The sequence below is a fragment of the Hemitrygon akajei genome, chromosome 13 (genome assembly GCF_048418815.1).
Source record: "Hemitrygon akajei chromosome 13, sHemAka1.3, whole genome shotgun sequence".
Lineage (NCBI taxonomy): Eukaryota > Metazoa > Chordata > Chondrichthyes > Myliobatiformes > Dasyatidae > Hemitrygon > Hemitrygon akajei.
In genome coordinates, this window is record NC_133136.1 from 59,862,408 (window position 1) to 59,880,723 (window position 18,316).

General features: G+C 41.1%; 1 protein-coding gene across 1 annotated transcript in view; it reads left to right on the forward strand.

Annotated features, from left to right (window-relative positions):
• Window positions 1-18,316, forward strand: part of gabrg1 (gamma-aminobutyric acid type A receptor subunit gamma1) — a 135,527-nt gene that overhangs the window by 105,837 nt on the left and 11,374 nt on the right. Inside the window, exons 7-8 of the mRNA XM_073064725.1 lie at window positions 2,112-2,264; window positions 7,801-8,006. Of these exons, the coding sequence (XP_072920826.1) occupies window positions 2,112-2,264; window positions 7,801-8,006 (359 nt within the window). The remainder of the gene's footprint in view (window positions 1-2,111; window positions 2,265-7,800; window positions 8,007-18,316) is intronic.

Below are 18,316 nucleotides of genomic sequence, written 5' to 3' on the forward strand. Positions count from 1 at the left end.
GCTTTTTATTAGAGTTAGGCCAGGCCAGACCAGATTAGGATGGCAGCTATCCTTTCTTGAGGTGAATTAAAGGGATTTTGATGACATTTCAATTGTTCCTTGGTTACCATTATGAAGATCAGATTTATACTTTAGATTTACTTTATTACTCAAATTGAAATTCTCTGGCTGTCAGGTGAGATTCATCTTCATGTCTCCAGATTAACAATAACAGTTCAAGTTGATCAGATGATTAAATAGTTTAAGTCATATTGGGAAAATGACATGTTATTTTACAGGAAGGATACCATTACACAAATTGAATAATGCCTGCTTACTTAGTGACACTGATAGCAAATCCCAGTGGCCAGTAATGCACAGGTCTTTCCGTCTGTCATGCAAAGTATTTTGCCAGGTCCCTGGTGAGCCACTAGGGAGAATGTCCTCAAACATAATTGATGTGATAGCATGTTATTCTCACTCTCTGACTGTGGACCACTGGATACTGGCTCTATGGATTAACAAAGGCAGTAAAACAGTTTATATAATTTACCTTAGTGTTATATTTGTAACTTTACTAATTAAAAGAAGGAAATCAGTAAAGACCAGAAAACCAGGTTGCTAAGCTTGTTTAAAGATTGACTAATTGACAGACATGCTGTTTAAAGTGCCTATCAGGACCTGAAAGAGAGATAAAAATAAAAGTTGCATTGAAAAATATCTGAACATAACTCATCTTCAGAAAACTGTTTTATATTTAATATTGAGGATGCTTTTAAACACAATCTGGAATATCCATGTAAAAGAGCATTGGCCTAATTTTTGGAGTTGTCAGTACAATGGCAAGAATGCATCAGTAGGTCCGAATATTGTTGCATTCATTAAAACTCATGAGATTCCAATATGAAATGGCCCAGAGTTTGCACTTACGTTGATCTTCAAAAGACAACTAACTGTTCACCGCTATTGGGTAAAATTGACGGGAATGCTAGCTATCAACAATTATGCAGTTACAAGTGGAAACCTCAAGTTCTAACCAGTTATACTGCTCTTCCACAGATTTGGCTATGCTCCCCTTGCAATTGCAATGAACACAGAATTTGTGCTGAGACTGCACAACATGACATTAGTTCTTGTCGCAACTAATTCCATTTTAAATGTTAACTTCATTTATAACTGCTATTGAACCTTCCTAGTGCACTGAACTGATTTCACGAGTATGGAGTTTCATTCAATATTTATTTCTTCCATGTTTCTTTATAACATCAAAGGAGGATATCTCAGCCCATTGAGTTTCTGCACTTCATTACCCTACTGATTTTCCCTGTAACCTATTCTCTCTACATTACTATCAACTGTATCTACATTGTACCAGTCTTGTGACAATTTACGGTCATGCATTTATCATCCATCTTGGAAAGTGGGAGGAAACAGGAGCATCAGGAGAAACCCACATGGTCACTAGAAGAACATGCACACTCCACACACACATAAGCAGAGGTCAGTGACTTCGCTAATGTGCCTCTGCGATGCCTTCTCTCCTCGCAGCCATAAACAAATAATTGAAAATTTATTTGTGGTAGTTTAGGTATTCTGCTAATCATATATTACTATGCTGTTAAATTATTTAAATGCAAGTTGAATCCCCAGCCTTTTGTTTTACTGCTTTGTGAATTCTTCATTTGAATGACGGTTGCTGGAAATTGCCAATACCTGATGAATGTTGTACAATCAAAGTCAATTCAGTGCTCCTGGGTCTGCTAAATCTTTGTGAGTAACTGCTTTTGGATCACCGTCAAACACAACCCCATCATCACTGATTGTAAAATCTGGGTCAGTGCTTACTGAGGATGATTTCATTTTAAGGCTATGTTAGGACGTCTGTGCTCTAAATAGATTTTTTTTAAAAAATACAGTCCGTTCATCAGCCAGTTTATGCAGAGGATCTCCTGACACTGTTATATTCTGAAAAGCAGCAAATACAGCTTATCGTGTGGTTGAGAAAACTCTGATCAATTTTAATGAGAAGATGGTCAAGTAGATATTGGAAAAACAATTCTTTTTTATTGACTCATATTAAAAATTGTGTTATTTTAATTAATTGAAATGTAATTTAATTTTCTACTTTACAGGAGACTATGTCATCATGACAATATTCTTTGATCTAAGTAGAAGAATGGGCTACTTCACTATTCAGACCTACATACCTTGCTCACTTACAGTTGTCTTGTCATGGGTTTCATTCTGGATCAATAAAGAGGCTGTGCCAGCAAGAACATCATTAGGTATGAACTGGCTTCAAACAGATTTCTGATTTTTAGTGACAAAGTGTTGAACAATTTTTAAAGGAGCTGATTTGCGTTTATGTTTTTATTAACACTGACCACAAGATATTTTTCAAATACATTAGGGCAAAATTCAGCCATTCAGTTGTATCCAACCGTTAAAAAGAAAATGATAAGGAAAGAACCCAGACTGACAACCTGGCATCACCTAGGAACCGGAAGTGACAATGGCTAAATCAGCCCTGTCAACCCTCAAAGTCCTCCTTACTAACATCTGGGGACTTGAGCCAAAGTTGGGAGAGCTGTCTTATAGACTACTGACAAAATCTTACTTTACAGTTAACATTCCGGACTCCACCATCACCATTCCCGGGTATGTACTGTCGTACAGCCAGGACAGACCTAGTATGGGTGGTCACCCCATAATAGAGAGGGAGTCACCCTGGCAACTCTCAGCGTCAACTCTGGACACCATGAAGTCTCATGGCACCAGGTTAAACATGGGCAAGGAAACCTCCTGCTGATTACTGCATCCTGGCCTCCCTCAGCTGATGAATCAGTATTTCTCCATGTTGAGCAGCACTTGGAGGAGGCATGGAGGGTAGCAAGGTCACAGAACGTACTCTGGGTGGGGGTTTTCAATGTCCATCACCAGGAGTGGCTCGGTAATACCACCACAGACTGAGCTGGACACAGCTACTAGACTGGGACTACAGCAGGTGGTGAAGGAACCAACAAGAGGGAAAACACACTTGACCTCATTCTCACCAACCTGCCTGCCGTGGAAGCATCTGTCCTTAACAGCACTGGTAGAAGTGACCACCACACAGTAATTGTGGAGAATATATCCTGTCTCCACATTGAAGAATCCCTTCACCGTGTTGTGTTGCACCACCACCATTTTAAATGGGATAGACTTTGAATAGATCTAGCAGCCCAAGGCTGGGCATCTGCGAGGCGCTGTGGGCCATCAGCAGCAGCAGAATTGTACTCAACTGCAATCTGCAACCTCATGGACCGGCATATCCCCCACTCTAACATTACCTCCAGGCCAGGGGATCAACCCTGGTTCAATTAAGAGTGCAGGCGACCAGGCATACCTCAATATGAGGCATCACCCTGTTACAGGACTATTTGCATGCAGCAAGTAATAGACAGAACTAAGGGGTCCCACAACCAACGGATCAGATGTAAGCTCTGTAGTCCTGCCACATCCAACCACGAATGGTGGTGGACAATCAAACAATTCACTGGAGGAGGGGACTCCACAAATATTCCCATCCTCAATGATAGAGGAGCCAGCACACCTGTGCAAAAGATAAGGCTGAGGCATTTGCAACAATCTTCAGTCAGAAGTGCCGAGTGGATGATCCACCTCGGCCTCCTCCAGAAACCCCAGCATCCCAGATGTCAGTGTGCAGCCGAACCGATTCACTCCACCTGATATGACGAAATGGCTGAAAGCACTGGATACTGTGAAGGCTATGGGCCCAAACAAAATCCCAGCATTAGTCCAGAACTTGCTGTGCTACCAGCCAAGCTGTTCCAGTACAGCTACAACACCGGCATCTACCCAGCAATGTGGAAAATTGCCCAGGTATGTCCTGTACACAAGAAACAGGACAAGTCCAACTCAGCCGATTACCACCCTATCAGCCTACTTTCAATCATTAGCAAAGTAATGGAAGGGGTCATCAACGGTGCTATCATTCAGCACTTACTTGGCAATAACCTGTTTAGCTTTAGGTTCCTCCATGGCCACTCAACTCCTGACCTCATCACCTCCTTGGTCCAAATATGGACCAAAGAGCGAAATACCAGAGGTGAGGTGAGAGTGTTAGCCCTCGACATCAAGGCAGCATTTGACTGAGAATGGCATCAAGGTGTCCTAGCTAAAATAGAGTCAATGGGAATTAGGGGGAAAATCCTCCGCTGGTTGGAATCAGACCTGACATAAAAGAAGATGGTTGTAGTGGTTGGAGGTCAATCATCTCATCCTCAGGACATAACTGCAGGAGTTCCTCAAGGAAGTGTCGTAGGACCAACCATCTTCGGCTGCTTCATCAATGACCTTCCTTCCATAATAAGGTCAGAAGTGGGGATATTCACAGAAGACTGCACAAAGTTCTGCACCATTCATGACTCCTCAGATAGTGAAGCAGTTCACAGCCAAATGCAGCAGGATCTGGACAATATCCAGGTTTGGGCTGACAAGTGACGAGTAATATTCGACTCAAGCAAGTGCCAGGCAATGACCATCTCCAACAAGAGAGGTTCTAACCACTGTCCCTTGACATTCAGTGGCATCACCATCACTGAATCCCCTACTATCAACATTCTGGGGGTTACCATTGACAGGAACCTGAATTAGTTTAGCCATATAATCACCATGGCTACCAGAGCAGGCCAAAGGCTAGGAATCCTGTGGTGTGTAGCTCACCTCCTGACTCCCCAGAGCTTGTCCACCTTCTACAAGGAATACTCGCCACTCGCCTGGATGAGAGCAGCTCCATCAACACTCAGGAAGCTTGATACTATCCAGTACAAGGCAGACCACTTGATTGGTACCCCTTCCACAAGCATCCAATCCCTCTACCATCAATGAACAGTGTTGCAGCAGTGGGTACCATCTACAAGTTGCACGGCAACAACACACCAAAGTTCCTGAGGCAGCACCTTCCAGACTCATGACCAGTACCATTTAGAAGGACGAAAACAGCAGATACCTGGGAACACCAGCACTTGGAAATCCCCCTCCAAGTCACTCCCCATCCTGAATTGGAAACATTGCCATTCCTTCATTGCTGTTGGGTTAAAATCATAGAATTCCCTTCCTAACAGCACTGTGGGTGTACCTACAGCTCAAGGACTGCAGTGGTTGAAAAAAGCAGCTCAAAACCACCTTCTCAAGGGCGTCTAGGGATGGGCAATAAATGCAGGCATAGCTGATGCCCACATTCCGTAAAAATAAATAAATAAAATTTAAAAATCTGTTGTAATTATTTGAAGAAATAAGGATCGATAAAGGAGAATTGGTTTATGATATATACTTGGATTTTCAGGAGGTCTTTTACAAGGTGCCACACATGAGGCTGCTTAACAAGCCATGAGTCCATTGGTTTGCAGGAAAGATTCTAGGATGGATAAAACAGTGGCTGATTGGCAGGATGCCAATAAGTGAGATGCCAGGAGTGAGAATAAAGGGGCCTTTTCTGGTGACTAGTGGTGTTCTACAGGAGTCTGTGTTGGAACTGATTCTTTTTATGTTATATGTCAATGACTTGGATGACGGAATTCATGGTTTTGTTGCAGTTTACAGATATGAAGATAGGTGGATGAACAGGTTGGTTTGAGGAACTAGAGAGACAACACAAGGACTTAGACAGATTAGGAAAATGGGAAAGAAGTGGCAGGTGGAATACAGTGTTGTGAAGTAAACACAAAGTACACTGCAGATGCTGTGGCCAAAGTGTTGGGAAGTGTTTGGTCATGCATTTTGTTAGAAGAAATGAAAGGGTAGAATATTTTCTAAATGGATATAGAATATATTTAAAAAACTGAGGCACGAAGGGACTTTGGAATCCTTGTGCAAGATTTCATTAAAGTTCGTATGTACCAAGACATCTGGCAGCTCACCCTTCCTCTTTAGAATGTTGTGGGTATGATCCAATATATCCTCGACCCTGGCACCTGGGAGGCAAAATACCATCTGGGTTTCTCTATTGTGTCCACAGACTCTCCTATCTACTCCTCTAATCTCCTGTCACCGCTGCATTCTTCTTGTGTCCCTTTCCTTCGGAGTCACAGTACGAGACTCAGAGCCAGCGGTCCGGTTGCTCTCTGACGAGCTGCAGCTCGGTGCATCTGGTGTAGATGTAGTTATCCGGGAAGCTGGAGACCCTCCCAGCATTCTCTCATCTCATGCAAAGAACAAAGCAGAGCCCCTGGAACCACTCTCACTGAAGTAACTATACACTTACAGATGAAGAATGAGCAAGAAAAAGCTTACCAGATACGTACATCGCCCAAACCTGTTATCCCCAAGCCTGCTGAGCCAAAGCCAAAAGTCTCCCAACTCTAACACTGCCCCACTCCAACAATAGCCACTCTGCTTGCCCCCGCATTATTTTTATTTGACCTTGCTAATGAATCCTGAACTCTGATTAGCTGTTGTTCAAACTCTGAGAAAATGGCTATGAAGTGCCGATTTTTAAAGCTTTCTCCTCAACCTGGGAGAAGACACCATTACTTCAAACTCTAATTGTGTAGAGGGATTGTTGGTGCATTAATGTTGGACCAGACATGGAAACCAATCACACTGCTGCTGCCAATAAACTCCAACAATCTGCACTTGATACTATTCATTTGTAGTGTCTGTGTGGAGTTTGCATGTAGGTTTTCTGTATATGTTCAAATTTTTCTCCCACATCTGAGATGGGCAGAGAGATTGGTTGCTTTAAATTGCCCTAAAGAGAATCATAAATGAATGTTAGACAGTAGAAAGACAATAGATTTCATGTAAATACGCAGGGGTTGAATTTGATGGGGATGCTTTGACTTTCAGGGTGCATCTTACATACAAACTAGCAAAACAAACATGTTTTATTTTTCTTTATGAATTGGTACTGTCAGTCAGCCGTTGAAGAGATTAGTCCACTGCTATGCATAACTACTTCTGGCTGAATTTTATAGTCTTAGATATGTGATATATTGGTCTAGATTTCAACTTATGACATGTCCACTATATACAGTGGTCTATACAGAAACACAAAAAACAGAAATGTTAAAAATAAAATAGGGAGATCGTGGGAAAAATTCTTCAGTTCCATAAAAAGTTAACCAAAAAAGTTGGAGTGCAAGGGAATCCCTACTTATTATTATTTTGCTCTCCAGAACACAATTTTAATGCCTTCTTTGGAAACAGGAAGAACTTTAACTTGTGATAAACAATTCAACGCTTTAAGATTAGGAAGGTGAAATGGTGCTCTGGTTAGGTAATCACAAATATTCTTTGGAATGATTGCAGATTTCAGCTTTAGTCCTCTTAAAAGCAATTCTCTTTCATTTATATAAGCACATTTCATGATGTTATAATGTGCCCTAGTGTTTATGGTGAATATAATTTGTAGTTATGTAGTAATGCAGGACTCTTAAGATGCCTTAATTTATTGCCTTGCAATAAAGTAATTTATTTTGTCACATCCAGGTGAGTTTTCTTTTAGTTTAATATTTTGTTTGAGTGTGGCAGGGAATGTTGACTGTGTCCAGCTCAGATGCTCTCAGTTCCATATCCAGCTGCTGGCCATTGCAATTGTGATAATAGCAGCTAGGGTTCACATGCATGTGTTCCCTGATGTTAACTGAGATTATTTGTTGGCAGGTAAGTTACAGCAGAATGATTTGAGATAACCAACAGGGAACACTGAAAATACTTGAATGTATTTTGTTTTCTGACTTAGAACCAGCTTATTTTGTAAAGTGAATGCAAAAGCTTTCTGTACTCCATAGAATTAATAATACTTTCCATGTTTCGCAGGTATTACTACAGTTCTAACTATGACAACACTCAGTACAATTTCCAGAAAATCATTGCCAAAGGTGTCCTATGTGACTGCTATGGATCTGTTTGTGTCTGTTTGCTTCCTGTTTGTTTTTGCCGCCCTCATGGAGTATGGGACCCTACATTATTTTGGCAGCAATAGAAAAAACACTAAAAAGAAGAAGCCACAATCCAAACCAGCAGTAAGTTCTCTTTCCCCAGAGAAAAAAATGTGTTGTTATGAAATTTCAATCCAATATCAAATTGTGATATGTTACATAAAGTACTGTCATTTGGAAATGCACTTCAGAGCTCATAATATATTAGCGCATGACATGTTTTTGCAATATCCTTTTGCTGATCATTTAAGTGGGGGTTTCAAGCCTCAATGTTCAAACAAGGAGCTGACTCTTCCTTTGGATCAGTGTGAAATATCCATTTTGAGTTCCATCAGACTTTTCTCCAGCCAAGAGGGAAATTAAAGTAAAATAAGTTGCTCTCTAGTCCTGGATGACATTCATTTCTCAAGCAACCCATTCTTCTTGTGCCTGCTCAGGAAAGTCATTGATTCTTCTGCTAGCAAACACAATGATTAGTAATAGCAGGGTCATCAATCAGAAAAACTCCGAGTTTCAAGATGTGGATTTCCTGTTGTAACTCAAATAGGCCTTAAATAGAAATTGGAGATCGCATCTCCTGAGATATAGTGTGAAATTGGTCAAATATTTGTGAGAAATTGTGCTATGGCATGTAGCTCACAAATTAATACAAAGCATCTAATGTGTGACTGGATCATTCCTTTTCCACCTTCCCCAAAGCAGCTTGAAATCCAATACAAAAATGAAAGCTGATCAAGGGGCAGTGACCGCAGTGATTGCGGGAGTAGATTATAAGTGATTCAAAACTAAAATGTTGTAGTGATGAAAATTACAATCAATTATATATTATTACACTGTCTATTAATATTGAGGCTGGAAGATGCATGTGAAAGTGTAAACCCTTTTATTGCAGTTTCATTCCCAAAGCCTGCACGCTGTGAATATTTTTACTTATTAATATTAACATTTATATTGCTTACTTGAATTCTACAAATTCTACAACCATTAGGACCCTGGGGTATGTCACCTAGAAACATAGAAACATAGAAAACCTACAGTACAATACATGCCCTTTGGCCCACAAAGTTGTGCTGAACATGTCCCTACCTCAGAAATTACTGGGCTTACCTGTGGCCCTGTATTTTACTAAGCTCCATGTACCTACCTTAAAGCCTCTTAAAAAACCCTATCACTTCCGCCTCCTCCACCGTTGCCGGCAGCTCATTCCACGCACTCAACACTCTCTGAGTAAAAAACTTACCCCTGACATCTCCTCTGTACCTACTCCCCAGCACTTTAAACCTGTGTCCTCTTGTGGCAACCATTTCAGCCCTGGGAGAAAGCCCCTGACTATCCACACGATCAATACTTCTCATCATCTTGTACACCTCTATCAGGTCACCTCTCATCCTCCTTTGCACCAAGGAGAAAAGGCTGAGTTCACTCAATCTATTCTCATAAGCCATGCTCCCCATGCTTGCACTTCTGTCCATTTCTTCCAGCAATGGCAATGCTTAATTGTGAGGACATTCCTTAAATTCAAGGTTGTTTACATTAGCCTCCAAACTGATTGCTGCAAGTTATTCAGCCTTACTTTCCTCAAATCCCTGCAACCTGTATGGAACCCTAACTTAGTAGAGGTGTGGTGAAAAGAGAGCAGATTTAAATGATTCGATCATTTTATTTTAGAGATACATCATGGAATAGACCCTCGCAGCCATTCGAGCAACCTTGACCCAGCAACCCCTGACAGCCCCAATATAACCCTGACCTAATCATGAGACAATTTATAATGACCAATTAACCGACCCAGTATGTCTTCGAACTGTGGGAGGAAACCAGAGAACCCAGAGGAAACCCACGCATTACACGGGGAGGACGTACAGAGATTCCTAACAGAGAATGCTGGGATTGAACTCTGAACTCTGAACCATGGTGCCCAAAACATGTCATTTCATGACAAAACATGACAGTTCTAATGAAGTACTAATGGAGTCTATGTGGTCCTAATATCGACAACCCTTGCTGCAATCTCTGTTCTAGTCAATGACTGTATTCCTTTTCCTGACAAGTTTTGTGTACTTTTGACCCTGAGGTGAACTTTGGTCTACATCATCAGGAAGATCACCTACTGTATCTTTATCTTTATAGCTTTATTTAACTCCATTATTCTTTAGTATACCTGCTGCTGAAACACTCATCAAGGACCTTTTTTAAACTACAGACATACCAATTCCAGTGCAGCTATGGCAAATCTCCCAATTTTTTATTTCTCCTTGAAAGCAAAGACATTTAGTTGTCTGCAGTCTGTATCCTATTCTGCCCCATGCATTTCTCATGATTCCTTTGTCAGATATTTGCCTCAGCTGCTATCTAACAATGTATTGTACCAATGAATTGCAGCATCTTTGAATAAGATGTGCAATTTAGTTCTTAACCTACATTTCAGTATTATTTATTTACTACTCTTTTTTTTTATATTTACACAGTTTTGCACATTGTTTGTTTGTCAGTCTTTATTTCTGTGTAGTTTTTCATTGACTCTACTGTTTTTCTTTGCTTTACTGTGATTGCCTGCATGAAAATGTATTTCAGGGTAGTATATGGTGACCTATACATACTTTGATAATAAGTTTCCCTCATCATCCCAATAAAATGCCATTTGTATATATGGGCTGCTGATTGTTATTTAGAGAGCCAACAGGACACTTCCGTGTGGTATAACGGTATGAATGCAACTCCATGAATCTAATTTTACAGATAATTCAAATGACCTCATTTAAGCTCCCATTTGGTTTATATGATCCAAGTCCTAATGATCTCCTGTGTTCTATTGACAATGCAACAAAGTTCAAAGATTTTGAACAAATATTCCCAAGACATTTTGCTCTGTTCCATTGCTCTCAACATAGATTCATGATATTTATGAAATTTACCTTGTTAGAAAATTTAATGCCAACAACCATTTTTTCTGCATCTATAGAAACATTTCAGAGTTGCTGTAGGAGAAGCCTGGCACCAGTCTATGTTCCAACTCCAAACGGGACCATTGACACAGTGACTGCCGAAAAGTACAACTTAGAAATTCTCCCAAATGATATAACCATATAACCATTACAGCACAGAAACAGGACATCTCGGCCCTTCTAGTCCGTGCCGACGCTTACACTCACCTAGTCCCAGTGGCCTGCACTCAGCCCATAACCCTCCATTCCTTTCCTGTCCATATACCTATCCAATTTTACTTTAAATGACAATATCGAACCTGCCTCTAACACTTCTACTAGAAGCTCCTTCCACACAGCTACCACTCTCTGAGTAAAGAAATTCCCCCTCATGCTACCCTTAAACTTTTGCCCCCAAATCTCAAATCATGTCCTCCTGTTTGAATCTCCCCTACTCTCAATGGAAAAAACCTATCCACGTCAACTCGATCTATCCCCATCATTATTTTAAATACCTCTATCAAGTCCCCCCTCAACCTTCTACGCTCCAAAGAATAAAGACCTAACTTGTTCAGCCCTTCCCTGTAACTTAGGTGCTGAAACCCAGGTAACATTCTGGTAAATCTTCTCTGTACTCTCTCTATTTTGTTGATATCTTTCCTATAATTCGGTGACCAGAACTGTACACAAAACTCCAAATTCGGCCTTACAATACTCCAAATGCCTTGTACAGTTTTAACATTACATCCCAACTCCTATACTCAATGCTCTGATTTATAAAGGCCAGCATACCAAAAGCATTCTTCACCACCCTATCCACATGACATTCCACCTTCAGGGAACTATGCACCATTATTCCTAGATCACTCTGTTCTACTGCATTCTTCAATGCCCTACCATTTACGGTGTATGTCCTATTTGGATTATTCCTACCAAAATGTAGCACCTCACATTTATCAGCATTAAACTCCATCTGCCATTGTTCAGCCCACTCTTCTAACTGGCCTAAATCTCTCTGCAAGCTTTGAAAACCTACTTCATTATCCACAACAACACCTATCTTAGTATCATCGGCATACTTACTAATCCAATTTACCACCCCATCATCCAGATCATTAATGTATATTACAAACAACATTGGACCCAGTACAGATCCCTGAGGCACACCACTAGTCACCGGCCTCCAACCAGACAAACAGTTATCCACCACTACTCTCTGGCATCTCCCATCTAGCCACTGTTGAATCCATTTTACTACTTCAATATTAATACCTAACGATTGAACCTTCCTAACTAACCTTCTGTGCAGAACCTTGTCAAAGGCTTTACTGAAGTCCATATAGAAAACATCTACTACTTTACCCTCGTCAACTTTCCTCATAACCTCTTCAAAAAATTCAATAAGTTATGATGGCTAAGATGGTCCAAAACCCACATTTATGTCTGGCATGATTTTTCATTTCACTGACATGAAAACTTTTGTTAAAACCAGGTTTTAATTATGCATTCCCCCCCCACCCCCACCATCGAAACTGTGCTTTGTAAAGGACATCCCCACTTCCTTCTTTGTTCTTCTTTGATAGTTTGAATCCATTAATATTTTTTAAGTGCTCTGTTATCACATCTCTTAAAATAAGTCTGAGAACTTTCCCTCCTATGCTTTACAGGTCATTTTTGAATTGGCAATGAAAAACTAGGGGAGTACTACCTGGAATAATGCCAGTGTTTCAACTATCCATTACTTTATATTAATGACTTGGTTGAAGGATCTTAACCTATAGAGGCTGATAACACAAAGCTATGTGAGTCTGCAAGTTGTGTGGAGAACATAAAAAGCCTGCACACAGATATGGATGGGTACGTGAATGGGCACGAAGTTGGCTGATGGAATGTAGAAATAGATGAGCTTATCTACTTTGGAAGGAAGAATGAAAAAGTAAAATATTATTGAAATGGAGTGAGATTACAAACTGTTCTTTTTACAAAGGAACCTAATGGTTGTAGCATATGAAATACAATATGCTTGCATGCATATGAAGTAATTAGAAAGAAAAATTGATTTTTTATTGCTGGAGTGTGGAGATATTTTGATATGACTTCAGAGGCAACTTGTAAAATGGCACCTGATGTATTGTGGGTAGTGTTGTTCTCCACATCTGAGAAAGGATATATCTCTATTGTGTTACGTACCCCGTAACTGAGTGTCTAACCAGCAGAGAAAGAAGAATTTGTTGGAGTCTGGTGGTACTATACTAAAGGTGTTTATTAATAAAAATAAGCAAAACCATATCAATAATGCAAATATACATATAAAACCAGTTAGCAGTAATAAACCTAAAAGTGTAGGAATAATAATAATCAATAATAAACAAGCTCTATTGATGTCTAGGGGTAAATAAATTGTCATAGAAAAGTATAAAGTTCAGTTCAGTTCATGAGTGCTGATGTAGTTATGGTTGTTGTATTGTAATCGTTAGAGAGAGAGAGAGAGCAAGATGTAACAACTACAGTCAGGCAAACCTTCCTTTGCTTTCTTAATCCGTCGTATCGGTGTGGTCATTCAGTTATGACCCCTCCGTCCTTCTGCTAGACCATTCTTCTGTGGTGGACTCGTCACTCTGGCATGAGTGGACACACACACAAGTCCCCACCGGCCCTGCTTTTACACTGATAGCCTTAATGACTGACCTTCTGGTTCGGTCTTCAAAGCCCCCACCTTTCTTGTGGGTTCCAACACTCAATCAGTGTCCACTGGCATGTCTGGAGGGTGTTTCTCCAGACCTGTCTTTTATCCCTACTCATGGGGACTCAGCTATCCATCACTCCTGAATGACTGTGTCCATCAAATAAGGCCACTCCTTCAGTCCACTGAGGAATGTTTATGAGCAAACTATTGTCCTTGCAGCGAAACAGTAAATAATTCAAAAAGGAGTCACAATACGGTTAATCAGCAATTTCCCCCTCTCTCACTTATCTGTCGCCGATGTTCTTGCTTGTTTTTCGTCTCTCTTTCTCATGGTCAGCATAGCAACAGTAATAGTTTGTGTTTCTCGGGGGGGGGGGGGGGAACGGTTAACTCTGTAGCCCATTGTCCATCAGGTCTGTTCATCACTCATAACACCCCCATCCTTCTGGGAATTTTCACCAGAGGGAAAATTAACTAATAAAGCACATGACTGAATTACAGAGTTTAACAAAATACAGAAGTTGTCTTAACTACAAGAATAATACAGATACACGTTCAAGTTAACATCTAGATAAACAATCAGCAATTACATTGTCACTCCCCTTTACATATTGTATTTTAATATCAAATTCCTGTAACAACAGACTCCAACTTAATAACCGCCTACTTTTTATTTTACATGTTAGCCAAAAAAAAAACTAAAGGGTTGTGATCTTAGCTTAGGTGTCTATTACAAAGCGTGAACCAATACATGTGTGATTATAATGTAGTACATTACAAAAGTTTGTGCAAATACTAATCTCTATTTTACTTTTAAACTTAACATTCAAACAATCAATCTTCCATGGTGTTTTTTATCTTTCACATGCTTTGTCAAATTCCCTCAAAACCAGATCCTGTTATTCAAAGTGGCATTTGGTCAACTTTTGTCCCTTTTCCACTTAACTCTCACGTGGTTAGCTTGCTCACCAGTGTGGAATAGGCCTTCACATACTCCTTTCACAGGAGTTATCTTATCACCAATGTTTTCCAAACTAAGCCCATTTGCTGAACTTCCACACAATTCGTTAATTTTAGGCAAGTCATTAATTTTATCTTCAGGATCTTTTATTCTATTTGTTTTCAGTTTAACAGCGGCAGATGATCCCTCTTGGTCAAAACAACATTTCAAATTCTGCCTCTCCAAATCACATACTTGAACAACATCAGCAAGTTGTTTATCTTTAAATTTCCAAGCAAACTGTAATTGATTCACAAGCACCTTGTTAACAAGCCATTGTTCAGTTAACAGTCCCTTCCCTTTTGTCAATCCTTCTAAATCCAATTCAAACTTTAAATTTTCTTTATTCAATTTAGGAACAACACCTTTCCCTTCTCCTTCAATAATATTCACATCACCAGCTTTCATCTCATCATTAACTTTTAACACACCTTCTAACACAAACAACTGAAAATGTTCACTTTCCACTGGTACCAAGGTTAACCCTTTCTTCACTGAACCAAGTCCATCTGACCCAAAAGTACTGCATTCCTTTTCAACTAAATCAGATACCTCAGACTTTTCCTGAGTTTCAATACTAGGTTCAGTACCCTGTGCATCCACACCCTTCACACCCTGAACACACTCAAACGGGACATCTACCTCTTCCAGGCTTTCAATACCAGTCCCCTTTTCAAATTCTAAGTTCCCCTGATCCTCCCAGTTACTCTCTGGGCAACTCCCATTCGGAGTAAACTCAACCTTGCGGGTTAAAACAATTTCATCTGCTAACCCAGCAGACTTCCTCAAGGTAGCGGCATCCTTTTCATCTAGGACTGCCCTTATATCATTATCGGGAACACATTTAAATTCTTCAACTGCAAACAGTTCTGTCAAGCCAGACAGATCATCCATGTCCAACCCTGGACCTTCTAACTGCCATATCTGTTTCTCATCTTTACTCTCTTTCACCCCACTATCCTCCGTTTTACCACCCTCTAACCCCTCTTGGTACAGGGTCGGTAAAAACGTCTCCGCCAAATCAACACTGGACTCATTTAAACTGTCTTCTTTCTCAGCCACCTTTCTAGACATGCTGCGAGTGACTGCGCATGTGGGATAGATCTTGAAATCTATGGGCGGGTCCTCAGCACTCATAGGCTTACTTGTCAGCTTCACTGCTGAACACACGTCACCACCTGGCAGATCATTACCAAGTAGGACGTCCACGCCGTCCACCGGTAATTTCGACCTCACCCCTTTTTCGACTGGTCCAGATACCAGGCCACATTTCAAAAATATCCTGTGTAGGGCCTCGGTCCCTTTTCTGATACCTCTTAACACAGACTCCCCAGTCTGGGTCTCAGAACCAAAATCTAATACCTTCCTTAAAATCAATGACTGACCAGCCTCAGTATCCCTCCAGATCCGCACTGGAACTGAGTTTTCCTTCCTTCACAGACACTGTCCCTTCCGAAATAAATTTCTCACTCCCCTCTTGGGCTCTATCTATCTTTGCCTTCCCCATCGATCTGCTGACCGACTCAATGCAACCTGTCGGGACTGCTGTTTTCCCTTTTCCTGTCTCCTTCTTCAGAGCAAAACACAGATGCTATATGACCAGCTTTCCCACAATAATAACAGGTAAAGCTAGGAACCTTCCTGCCAGCCTGCTTTTCCTCTTCCTCCTCATCTTTTCCACTAGCTCCCAGCTTATTCTCTGCCTTAGCTGGTGGGCTTTCTCTACTGTCCCTACTGCCTCTCTGGTAACTCTTATTTGAGGAAAACTTTGACTTGTGGGTTAAGGCATACTCGTCTGCTAACTTGGCAGTCGCAGACAGAGTCTCTGTCTCCTTCTCATCCAAGTACATCTTCATACTCTCAGGGATACAACTTTTGAACTGCTCTATCAGTATTAACTGTAACAGGTTATCATAATCTTCATCAACCCCTTTTGAGGTGCACCAACGCTCACAATACATTTGCATCTCACGGGCAAACTCTAAATACGTGTGGTTCCACGGCTTTCTCAAGTTCCGGAACTTCTGCCGGTATGCCTCTGGCACCAACTCGTAACTCCTCAGTACAGCCCTTTTTACTTGCTCATAATTCCTAGACTCATCCATGGACAATGCCGAATACGCTTGCTGAGCCTTCCCCCTAAGTACGCTCTGTACCAGAACAACCCATTTTCTCTCAGGCCAGTTCTGATTCACAGCCACTTTCTCAAAATGGAGGAAGAACTTATCGACATCCATCTCCTCGAATGGAGGTACCAACTGGATCTCCCGACTAATCTTGAACCCTTCATTTGGGTCTGCCGCCTGGTCTCTTCCCTGCTGTACCCTTAACTTCTCTATTTCCAGCGCATGCTGCCTCTCTTTCTCCTTTTCCTCCATCTGCCTTTCAGCTTCTTCCTTCTCCCTTTCAGCCTTTCTTTCTTCCTCCTCTGCTTCCAGCTGCCTCATCTGAAGTTCATGCTGCCTCTCTTTCTCTTTCTCAGCCAACTTTAATTTTTCTATCTCTAACTGAACCTCCCCCTCGGCTAGTTTCTTTTCAGGGAACAGGTCCAATTCATCTGGTGTGAACACACCCTTGGGTACATAATGCATGACTATTTCTCTCTGTATATCCACCTTTCTCATCAATGATTTCACCTCTGGGAGATCTAATCGTTTCGCAACATTCACCAATTCAGCCTTCCTGGCAACCTCTAATGCCCCCGCAGTCGGGTCTTTTAAAAATTTGACAATGTCCATCTCTGCTGGTTTCCCATCTGGTTAATCTCACAACCAGATCAGATAAGGGACTTTTATCCCGATTCACTGGCCCCCTAATTTCGTGATCAAATCCCAGACGAGCCCCCAATTTGTGACGTACCCCGTAACTGGGTGTCTAACCAGCAGAGAAAGAAGACTTTGTTAGAGTCTGGTGGTACTATACTAAAGGTGTTTGTTAATAAAAATAAGCAAAACCATATCAATAATGCAAATATATATATAAAACCAGTTAGCAGTAATAAACCTAAAAGTGTAGGAATAATAATAATCAATAATAAACAAGCTCTATTGATGTCTAGGGGTAAATGAATTGTCATAGAAAAGTATAAAGTTCAGTTCAGTTCATGAGTGCTGATGTAGTTATGGTTGTTGTATTGTAATCGTTGGGGGGGGGGGGAGAGAGAGAGAGAGAGCGAGATGTAACAGCTACAGTCAGGCAAACCTTCCTTTGCTTTCTTAATCCGTCGTATCGGTGTGGTCATTCAGTTATGACCTGTCCGTCCTTCTGCTAGACCGTTTTTCTGTGGTGGACTCGTCACTCTGGCATGAGTGGACACACACACAAGTCCCCACCGGCCCTGCTTTTACACTGATAGCCTTAATGACTGACCTCCTGGTTCGGTCTTCGAAGCCCCCACCTTTCTTGTGGGTTCCAACACTCAATCAGTGTCCACTGGCATGTCTGGAGGGTGTTTCTCCAGACCTGTCTTTTATCCCTACTCATGGAGACTCAGCTATCCATCACTCCTGAATGACTGTGTCCATCAAATAAGGCCACTCCTTCAGTCTACTGAGGAATGTTTATGAGCAAACTATTGTCCTTGCAGCAAAACAGTAAATAATTCAAAAAGGAGTCACAATACCGTTAATCAGCAATTTTCCCCTCTCTCTTATCTGTCGCCGATGTTCTTGCTTGTTTTTCCGTCTCTCTTTCTTATGGTCAGCATAGCAACAGTAATAGTTCGTGTTTCTCAGGGGGGAATGGTTAACTCTGTACCCCATTGTCCATCAGGTCTGTTCATTAC